At 42.4% G+C, this 10888-nt stretch overlaps 1 protein-coding gene across 1 annotated transcript; it reads right to left on the reverse strand.

Annotated features, from left to right (window-relative positions):
• Positions 1–1464: 1464 nt before the first annotated feature.
• Positions 1465–5438, reverse strand: LOC147967437 (uncharacterized). The gene is made up of 7 exons (XM_087523129.1): positions 5360–5438; positions 4635–4787; positions 4400–4554; positions 2021–2299; positions 1799–1929; positions 1548–1665; positions 1465–1479 (listed from the first exon to the last, which is right to left on the reverse strand). The coding sequence occupies exons 1-7, from the start codon at positions 5436–5438 to the stop codon at positions 1465–1467; spliced, it is 930 nt and encodes a 309-aa protein (XP_087379255.1).
• Positions 5439–10888: the final 5450 nt, after the last annotated feature.

The raw sequence follows: 10888 nt of genomic DNA on the forward strand, positions 1-10888 counted from the left end.
AAATTTCATGCCACAGATACCGAGGCCAGCATGCTACAATCGTTGATAATAAATCAAAACAAAGATATAATACTCTTTCCTTACAACTTCAAGTGAGTGTTACTGTCTTGTGCGTATTCGGTTTCCCTTATATATTAGTCAAGGTGATAGTAATGTAATTGATGAGTTATGCATGCGTGTGCAGTTTCCACTTTATTCTCCTACATATTAAGCTTGAGCAGGGACTAGTAACCGTCTTAGACTCAAGACGAAAAGATCCCAAGGACTATGCAGACATGACTCAAATACTCGAGAAGTAAGTTAAATCGATCATTATCCACCATATCAGCAACTTTGTTCATTTCCTGATATATCAAGTAATTGTTTTCTTTGTCCGGCAGGGTTTGGAGAAAATTCACCAGAAAAGCTCCGGGACTGCCGAAGGAGCTGCAATTTAGACACCCGAAAGTAAGTACTAGCTATAGTAGCATTTTAAGCGCATCTACTAGTCATTCAAGCGCTAGTTTCATCAATACCATTTGGCATTCTTGCTTATCAGTTTGATTAACCTCTATTTCTTGTAAAGTGGTTGTGGCAGGAACAAGGGAATGATTTCTGTGGATACTATGTTTGCGAATCTATCCGCCACACGACCTGTGAGCGGGGCTACACTGACAAACAATATGAAGTACGTAAATAACAACATTCATAATTTTATTTTATTACCATCATTTGTGTTGAGTTTCATTCATTCATATATATATGTATTGACCCCCTTCTTTAAATTAGATGTTTCGGAAGCGGGATGAACTCCTAGCACCAGCTCGCATGCGAGTAATTCAAGAGGAATTGGCGGCATTCTTTCTTGACCACATGATCCCTGAAGACGGAGAATTCTATGTTAACCCTGAGTCCGTATGATTATATTTGTAAGAGATAATTATTGTATATATGTAGCCGGTAGTGTTAGATAGATATACGAGAACTTGTTGTTCGACCAATCTCTCGGAGAAAGAGAGGTGGTCGATATCACTTCTCTCTGTATGCATATATGTTCATCACGATCTTCTGTTTCCTTCGTTTGCTTACTAGCTAGCCAGCGTGTCTAGTCCTCTCTATACGTATGTATAGTACGTAGCGTCGACCAAGCACGGACATAAAAGAGGACACTTCTCTCTATTAATTATAGCTAGCTAACACAATTTATGAAACACCTAAATTAACCCCCCAAAACCCCCAACCCCCCCCCCCTTTAAAAAAAACAAAACCCCAGCCACAGAAATGCTGACGCGTGGATGCCTATTGGTCCCGGTTGGTGCCACCAACCGGGACCAAAGGGTCTCCTGCCTGGGCTCTGCGCACTGCCCACGTGGAGGCCCATCAGTCCCGGTTCTGGATTGAACCGGGACTAAAGGGTCGGGGCATTAGTACCGACACTTTAGTCTCGGTTCAGGAACCGGGACTAAAGGCCCTTACGAACCGGGACTATAGGCCCTTTTTCTACCAGTGAGAGCATACCCCATATGCTACCAAATGAACAAAATTTATATAAAAAGCCACATATATACCTGCTGAACAATAAGACCAGAGTCGATGTTATGCTTACGAGTCATCCTCTCAATACAAATAGGATCTAAAAACTTGATTGGACTAAATGTCATTCCAAGGTGGAGGCGAGGCATGCAACTAGACCAAATAAAATGAAGACCAAATGAATATCATACAAATTTTAAAAAGAACATCATAACATTAATATCTTTACAAGACATAGGTATCACACATGTTACTAACAAAGAATTGAGAAAGGGGAAATACGTACTCAAACCTCCTCCAAAAATCGAAGCACTTATGCAATATTGACGAAGGTACAAACGTCTCATTGATTTGATTGTTAACTAGACCCACAACTTTTCCTTCTAAGTCAATGATGGGCCCTCCATCATCATGTAACTAGAGCATTATAGTAATGACGAATATTACGATTTGTAGTGAGAAGGAAATAAGATGGAGATGCAAAATATAAATTTGAGATGTAACATACCAGTTTGAGACTAGATGCATCACGAAGAAAATACATGTAATGGCATCTCTCATACCGAGATGGAATGTCATAGGCCAAATTACCATGTGTTATCTTTATATCCAAATTTGCATCTCTTCCAAGGCGGTTAACATCTTGACCAGAATGCACACGGTCATTAAAAGTGGGTAGATGAACTGGTTTGTCCACTTGAACTTCATAAATAGCAAATTCATAATGCTCTTGAAGATAGATGAGCTGGCCTTGTGTAGTTTTATTATCCAGCAAATGAACAATGACCTAAAATAGACCGTGGCAAAGGTTATGACACTACATTTTCGAAAGAACTTATATTGAGGAAAACATTTTTGAGAGATCAACTATCATGAAAGTCAAGCGCCAGAATAACTTTTTTTGTTTCTAATTCTCTGTTCTAACAAAGTTGAAGATAATGACACATTTAATTTGCAACTAGCCACCAGTGTAGTAACTGAGTCATTACAAATAATTTAATTTGAGAGGGCATAAACAAGCAAATAAAAAGAGAAAAATCCTTATATAACACTATTTTAATTTTCACTTCCCTATTTAACACTGAACAAAAATTTCTTCCTTGTCTAACACTAAGGCTAAAATTTATGCCTTTTGTAACACTTCCGTTACTTCTATTAGCATCTGCCGTTTGGACCCTCATGAGTTTTCTTTACGTGGACAAAACTGCCCTGCCCATACCGAACCGGCAGCTATCTCCCGACCCTAACTCGTCCCTGTCTTTCTCCCCTCTCCTCCTAACCCTAGCGACCGGCGGCAGCGGCGCCAGTCCTCTTAACGACGGCGGCGGCCCCAATCCTCCTAATGACGGCGGCCACACCAATACTCCTAACGACGGTGGCGTCTCCTAGCAGCGGTTGGGACACCGTGAGTGGCTGGGGGAAATGGTGCTGTGGAGGGCAGCCAAGGAGGGGCTTCAGATGGCGGCCAAGAGGGGCTAAAGATCACCGACGCAGCAGCATCCCCCATCTGCTGCTGTTGGAGGTATCTTCACCCTCTTCTGTGTGGACGCTGTCTAATTAATGTTTCCTTGTTCTTGTCAGTAGCTTATCGTAGTGAAATCAACATATTTAGAATGTTTCCTTTCGAGCCTTGAATACAACTTTCATTTACTAGTGTTGCCAATTAGCCAATGCCGAGCTGAGAGCTTGAGCTTGGTGGTCATTTGGATGATGCATGCTTAATTTTTACTTCAGTTGTTGATGACATATGCCCAGGATATAGCTCAGAATTTTGTAGGTACGACATACTCCATTTTATTGTTGTTTGTATTTCTGTTGGCAGTGTTTTTAAAGTTTGATGTGCTCATATATCACTGCTTCTACTAGCAGTTTATGATTGATGAACCATTGTGGTTTCAGTTCATGAATCATTATTTCTAGTTGAGTTCTGCAAAAAAAAGTCCCACTTTTTAGATGTAAAAGCTCACCAAATTGATTCTACAGGATTTTGACATAAATAAAACATCCTTTGGGAAACATCAAGTTGCATTTTAGCACAGATATTCAGTTGTACTGTCAGTATTGTTAGACTACACTTGAAGAGCTATTCTGATTACAGTGTCCCAGTCCACAAACTCAAATTATGTCTTACTTTTACTAATTCTGAATTTTATTTGTTCACGTATTATGCAAGTTAATGTTATTTGCTCCTATATCATAAATGGACAAGTGCAGATCAACAGCTAGATCTAATCAACCGGAGCCTATTCATGTGCCAAGGAAAAAGACGGTGCTTGCTGAAACAACTACGAGAACTGCAATGGGCACCAGAAGCAAAACAGCTACAAGAACTAACCGGCCAGATTGCCCTGCAATGAGCACTAGAAGCAAAAGCCTCAGTTTGTCAACATCAATGTAATTTATTTTAGTTAAATGTCACTTTTGTGCTGCTCATGTGATGTATGTGTGGACTTAATTGGACTCATGCATGTGAACCTGGATACGATGCTTGTCATGTCCGTGTACTCGGATGTGAACCTGGATGTTTTATGTCTCATGCTTATGGCAAACGTGGATATGGTGTGATGAATGATATATATGTGAATTTTGTGCAGGGGGCATGACATCAAATTACAGGGGAGGTTTGCCTGTTTTTGGATTGAAATCCAAACTTTTGAACTTGAATCCTAGATATGGATTGTGTGCATTTTTTGAATTAAAAATTGGTTCATTGGCTTCCATGATGATTGTGTATGTAAGCCTTAGACTCTTTTAGGAACTATAAGTTATTGCTTCTTTGGTCCCATGAATAATTTTGGGCACTAAGGGTAAAATCATCTTTCCAGGTGTCACTTAAAATCATCTTGCTGTAATTAGGATGACAAAGAGTGAATGTTAAGAAGGTCACCTTCGCATTCTGATGATACTCGCCTGTCCACTGCCGCTTCCACTTGTGGATATCATCTTTACGAATTAGATGGGCAGACGTCAAAACAAGGGCCGTTTTTCTCTGGCCGTCCCTTTGAAACCACAAGCCACAACATTTATTCAGCGGTTGGTCCTCTACAAAGCAACAAAAGCTACAAACAGTTGGCCAGGTACCGAATATTAATTAAGAAGCAAACATGACGTTGAATACAGACCGAGAAAGGACGAGAGCAAAATGACGGATTTTGCAGCAGAAAGCACTGCATCTCTTGCGAGTTCACGGATGGGAAGGAGACGACGGTCCTTGCGCAGGCAGGAAGATGGTTGGTGCCAGTAGTGATCCATAGTGAACAGGTCAGCTAGACGATCTACATAAAGAAAATTAAGATCAGGTTGGAAATTAACAATGAATGGGGAAATTAAAGCTGAGAAAAAGAATGGGGGAAACGTGGGGAGGGGGGCATTTACCTGTTAGGTTGATCTCTCCACCGAGTGGGCTCAACGGCCCATCGGGCCCTGATCTATTCGCGCCCTGATCGGGGGCGCCCAACCGTTCTATGGTTGGTGGGCCCCTGTGACCTGCGATATATAAAGAGGTGGGGGCCGGGGCGCACGGTACGAGGTTCACCGCGCCGCCAGACTCCCCACCGATATCCCCTTCCGATCTAGGGCAATCGCAGTGCTCACAGGAAGCACCACTACCACCTCTCCATCTCGATCTCTCTGCGATCACCGGCCTCTACATCACCATGGCCGGCTCTGGATCGAGCTCTTCCGCACCCAAGGAAGGTAGGTTACCGGAAAGATCTAGCCTACACGATCCAAGTGGGTCTATCAATGGTATCAGGCCATCTTGGTTAGATGTTTTTCGGTAAACAGATAAAACAGAAAAGAAAAAGAGATCCCTACCCCCAAAAGAACCCTAGAACAGGGCAAAGACCACCGGAGAGGGCCTCAGGCCTCGCCGGCAAAGAGTGCCACCGTAAGGCCGCGCTGACCCTCTCGATCTCGACGCGCATCGGCAAGCCGAGGCATCGGACGAAGGTACCACCCCTCACGGGGCAAAGGAAAACCTCAAAGTAGGCACCGCAGCCAAACCGCTCGACGGCGGCGCGCTCACCGCAAGGCGGACGCGCAGCCGGCGAAGGGGATGGCCACGTCACTGCATCGAAACCCGCATCATCTCTCTCTCTCTCTGTTGCTGCACAAGGAGAAGTAGTAGATTGAAGGGGGGTAGAAGGGAGGAAAGGGGGAATGGAGAAGAGCTCGCCAGGGAAAGGCGGAGCACAACCCTGTCTCCGGCTGCCGGCGACCGGCGTCAAAAGCAACGGCGCAGTCGGGAGCGAGACAAGGAGAGCAGAGGTGGCCGCGAGCGTCCCTCTCTCTCTGTAAAAGGAAAGGAGGGGGGAAAGGGCAGGCTCGCGCATCGTGGCGCAGTGGCGCTCGTCGCCAGCGGCCGGCCTCGTGCCGCGGCACGGTGGCTCGACTCAGTCGGGACAGCGAGCGAGAGGGGTGCGAGGGGCGCGCGGGGGAGGAAAGGATTAGGGTTCCCCTCACCCCCCACCGCATCGATTGGTTTTGATCTGGCGAAAAGCAAGGGCGACCGTCGGATTAAGATCGACGGCCACCGTGAAACCCTAGCCCCGCCCCAGGCCGCTGGGCCAGAAAGGGAGCAGGCCAGCTGGGTTGCTGGGCCGCCAGATCCAGCGGACCGGGCCGGCTCGCTCGAGCGCGCGGAAGCGCAGGCCTTGGGCCGCTGCGGGCCTCCCGCGCGAGGCCGAGTTCTGCTGGAGCTGCCCGTTTTCATTTTTTTTCTTCAAGGTTTTGTCCAGTTTTGGGCAGATTTTAAAGTCCTTTTTGTGCATTATTTTTCCAACGAAAAATTATGTTCAGAAAATAGGAAAGAAAAAGTTGCAAAGTTTCTGAAAAAGAAAAATAGAGAAGTCTCTGAAAATAAAATTGAAATTTTCAAAAAAGAATTAAAAGTTCAGGAATTTATTTTCATGTTTTCCGCTGCGTAAATATTTAATAGTGTGCTTTTATAAAGAGATAAAGTTTAGAGAGAATTATTTTTTATAGAGCACATTAAAGTGATTATTCGAATTAATATGATTATGTTATTTTTATAACCAACGTTGTTAATAACATGATCATGTTTTATTATTGAAATTTAAAGGTGCATTTATTTCTAGTATTTTGCCCAACGGTAATATAGATTTAATTGCATAGACAATTATATGTTTAATTTGACCAACGTTAGATTAATGCATATGGTTGTTATATTGATGTCACTTAAATTGTGATTTCAGGAGGCTTTCACTTGATGAGTTGCCTAAAAGAAGTTCTAACACTCAGAGGTGACAACCACACTGATTGGAGGAAGAAAGTTGAACTGGCATTTGTTTGTGCTGATTTGGACTGGGTTCTGGATGAACCACAGCCGGTCAGACCTACAGAGCCAGTAAGAGAGACTACTGAGGATGATGTTGCATGGGCTAAAAGGAAAGGGGATTATGCTCCTTTGGAGATGTCCTACATCATAACCAACCAAAAGTGGGTCAATGCAAATAAAAAAATGCATGGCCTTTATAAAGAATACAATTGAGAGCACCATTATGGGCTCCATTGCAGAGTGCACTTCAGCAGCGGAGTTGCTGACAAAGATAAAGAGCCAGTTCACTGGCTCTTCAAAGATATATGCCACCCAAGTGTTAAAACAACTTGTGACAGAACAATACACAGGTGGTGGAATAAGAGAGCACATCCTGAGGATGAGCAATATGACAGCAAAGTTAAAGCCTATGGATGAGGATCTGGAGATCAAACCAAAGCTCTTGGTCCACCTTGTCATAGCTTCACTGTCAAAGGAGTTTGAAACTTTTGTTGTGAATTATAATAATGTCACCTGGAACATGAGACATAGAAAAGACAATTGCTATGTGTGTCCAAGAAGAGGACATACTAAAAGCTTCACATGGTGGAACACTCAACTATGTGAAGGATCATAAGAAAAAGAACTACAATCAAAACGACAAAAGTTCTCCTTCAAAGCCACAAGGAAAAGCTCCCTATCAGCATCAGCGTCAGCAACAGTCTTTCCTAGTGGACAAAGACACTGGTCTTCACTGTAAGCAGACCGGGCATTACATGAAAGACTGCCCTGTTTGGCTGAAGTCCTTAATGGCAAAGCAAGGTAACAACATTGTTTCCTTAGTTAATGAATCCTTGTACACACAGTTTTCGAAATCTACTTGGTGGATTGACTCAGGGGCAACTGTTCATGTTGCAAATTGTTTACAGGGATTCCATTCGACCCGGACTACGCTAAGAAGAGAAGGAGGCATTGAAGTAGCCAATGGACGTCCATGCGAAAACCGGGCCTGAACCTCAGTTTTAATATCCAACCTGTGAAGACTGGCCTCTGTTTGCTACTGCTGCCAGTGCAGATCACGCAGTTCTTTTTTTTTTGCCAAACTTTTCATGTTTAGAGTGCTGCGAAGATCTTTTGTCCAACTGTTTTACAAATACTTGTAATTCCTTTCGGCACCAGTATGCCATATGACATCCCGTAGTAAAAAATAATACTTAGATTTTAAACTTGGCTGCATTTTCTTATCAGCCCATTTCATTTCCGTCAACTGCAGGAAGTTGAATTGATCTTCTGCTGGAACTTACTACTGGTTCTGCGTAATATCTATGCTTCACCGTAATCTTGGTCAGTAAGTCTTCTGGGCCATACACGGAGTTCAGCGGCATTCTGTAGACTCCGCAGAATTGCATAGAGATGCCTGGGCCTGGCCATGGCCACCATTCTGCAATGTCGCAGGACTCATGGGCAAGGGAATCTGACATGCTTGCTTCCCATAATGGTTCAACATATGATGGATGGAGCACAGAGTGGTGGTGCTCAGGTCATCCATGATGATTCACACAATGGTGCACAGTTTGAGTTTGGTGTGCTGAACTCATACAATGGCCAAGGGCTGTCTCTGAGCCTCAACACTCAAATCCTCGCACCATCCTTTTCTTTGAGGCCCTGACCGTAGAACAATCGTTCTACAGTATTCTTCTCTATTATAAATAAGTGAGTATAATACAAATGCTGAACTCATCCATGATGATTCACACAATGGTGCAAAGTTTGGGTTTGGTGTGCTGAACAACCTTGACTCATCAAATCTTCCAGTAGGGAAGGCTAAGGGCTGTCTCTGAGCCTCAACACACAATTGTTCGCACCATCCTCTTTTTTTGGGCCCTGACCGTAGAACAGTCGTTAATACAAAGGGGAGGAGCAACGAGAAAGAAGTTACTCTGGCTCTTCCATCTTAATACAAAAGACATGCAAATCTCCAGGAAATACAAAGTTTTCTTGGAAAGATCTACTCCCTCCGTTACGAAATATATGACGTTTAAGCAGTTCAATTTAAGCTGCTTAAACGTCATATATTTCGTAACGGAGGGAGTATTATCTATGCCTAAATAATTAGATCTACCTTTAACATGGTGGTGTTAGTGAATTTATTGGTAGAGTTTGAATAAGATTGAGAATCTTCTATACATTTTCAATATTTGCTTTTACTGTTTTTTTTCTTTGATTTGGTAGTAAATTGTTTTAAATTTAGGAAACATATATTGCAGGTGGAACCGAAATGCAAGTACTATTACGACCAAATGCGAAATGTGGTTTCATATTTTGACATGGTGGCTTGGCCTTACAGGAGTTGCTCTTCAGACAAACTCACGACATTTCAGGTGCTTTAAGGATGCTATCAATGATCAGATCAATGTTATCAGGAAGAAGCTTGAAAATTCATAGGAAGGCAAATTGACTCATCTCCGGTACATTGATCAGCAGCTGTATGGTAACAGCGGGCTTTCCAACAGTATGGTATGATTCCTTCCTTAAAACGCCTGGAGCCCACAGAGTAGACTACCTGAAAACTCAGTTACAGTTCGTGCTTGGCTTTTGAACACTTCATCATCCACACCTATGTGACTTCTACAGTCCAAACATTTCAGTCTAGCATAATTACACAGTTCTATGTAGCTTCTACACCTATGTGGCTGCCACACTTGCATACAGATAGGAAACGAGTTTCACAAAACTCAAAATCAGTAGCCAATAACGCTCTAACATGCATGCTATGCTCTAAGCTAAGTTGCTTCTACAGTCCAAAGGCACCATAATTTGAAGTTCTTGTCTACCAAAAAAAAGGATTACACCGAACTTTATCTGTAATTGGCATGCAAGGGTTAATTCCACTGACTCATCCATGAAGCCTAGCAGCAGCCAAGTGTCTACACAAATAAAAACATCAAGGTTTGATTAGATAGATTTTTGGCGACACGAGAGTGACTCTACAGACCATAGTAAGACCGCTAATGTGCAATCTTAATACATATAGAACACCAAGTTCAAGGTGAGATCAAAAACAACATTACGTTATGAAAACAATATTGTGGATGAGAGATCCTGAACCGAATTCTAACCTAATTAAAAATTCTGTCTTATAAAGAGAATGCCTGGAGGATGTAATCAAGTCTCTGCCTTCTTCCATGGAGGAAAGACTATCAAGTGAGGTGATCATGTTTCCCTAGCATCCAAGGATTAATTGGCTAACTAAAGGTGACACATTTTTCACTGCATTTTCCCATTCAAGATATAACGAGATGGCAAGGCAGAACAAAACTAAATCCCTGAAGCGATCAGATGGAACAATCTGTTACAAACAGAATGAGATACTTTCTTCATGAAGTTATTTATGGCACATAACAATCTCCTCTATAACCTCCCAATTTGTGTTCAAACATACTGAATCAAAACAGATGGAAATATGAAAACTTAAGTTTACCTTTCTTGAAGCTCAAGAAAAACAAAAGACTCACATGACCTCTTTATTTTTCAATCGTGACATGATAAGTGCCTACACAAATAATAAAAACATCACGATTCCATTAAATATGCCAAGTTCAAGGTGAATTTTTTTTATAAAATGCGAGGTGTTTACCTTCAATAATATCCTCTCCACAATCTGACACAACTACAGTCAAATTTCTAGTTCGTCGGCAACGTTTGGCAGCATTAAATATTAGAACCTATAAAGCAATCAATAGAATTAAGTTCTCAAAACATATTTATCATAGTGCTTTGTTCAGCATGAATTAAGCAGCTCTTGATTACAACATAGGACATGACTTACCGAAACATCTTTTTCTGCATATAATTTATTTCTCTGATCAAAATGATCCCAGCATATGTCTACCAACATGTTTTCCAACTGGCGAAATAGGCAAGTATGTCACATAAAAGAATATAAATATATGTAGAAAATACACCCTACAACCAGGATCATCTCATGCTTAACGCCACATACGATCCTAGTCAACCCATCCTACACGGCACGCAGGGTCTGTCAGAGGATAGGGCGGTGGGCTCAGGTGATGTTAACGATTATGAACCCCTCATCAT

This window comes from Triticum urartu, chromosome 5A, assembly GCF_056163025.1.
Source record: "Triticum urartu cultivar PI428250 chromosome 5A, HENAU_Tu73, whole genome shotgun sequence".
NCBI classification, from domain to species: Eukaryota; Viridiplantae; Streptophyta; class Magnoliopsida; order Poales; family Poaceae; genus Triticum; species Triticum urartu.

Bases quoted from the DNA above. Each gene is read 5' to 3' on its own strand.
- LOC147967437 (XM_087523129.1), bottom strand. From the start codon at position 5,438: ATGCGCGTCGAGATCGAGAGGGTCAGCGCGGCCTTACGGTGGCACTCT. The intron at 4,788-5,359 runs GTCTTTGCCCTG...TTCTTTATGTAG, and splicing joins GCCTGAGGCCCTCTCCGGTG to ATCGTCTAGCTGACCTGTTC. The intron at 4,555-4,634 runs GTCTGTATTCAA...GTTGCTTTGTAG, and splicing joins TTTGCTCTCGTCCTTTCTCG to AGGACCAACCGCTGAATAAA.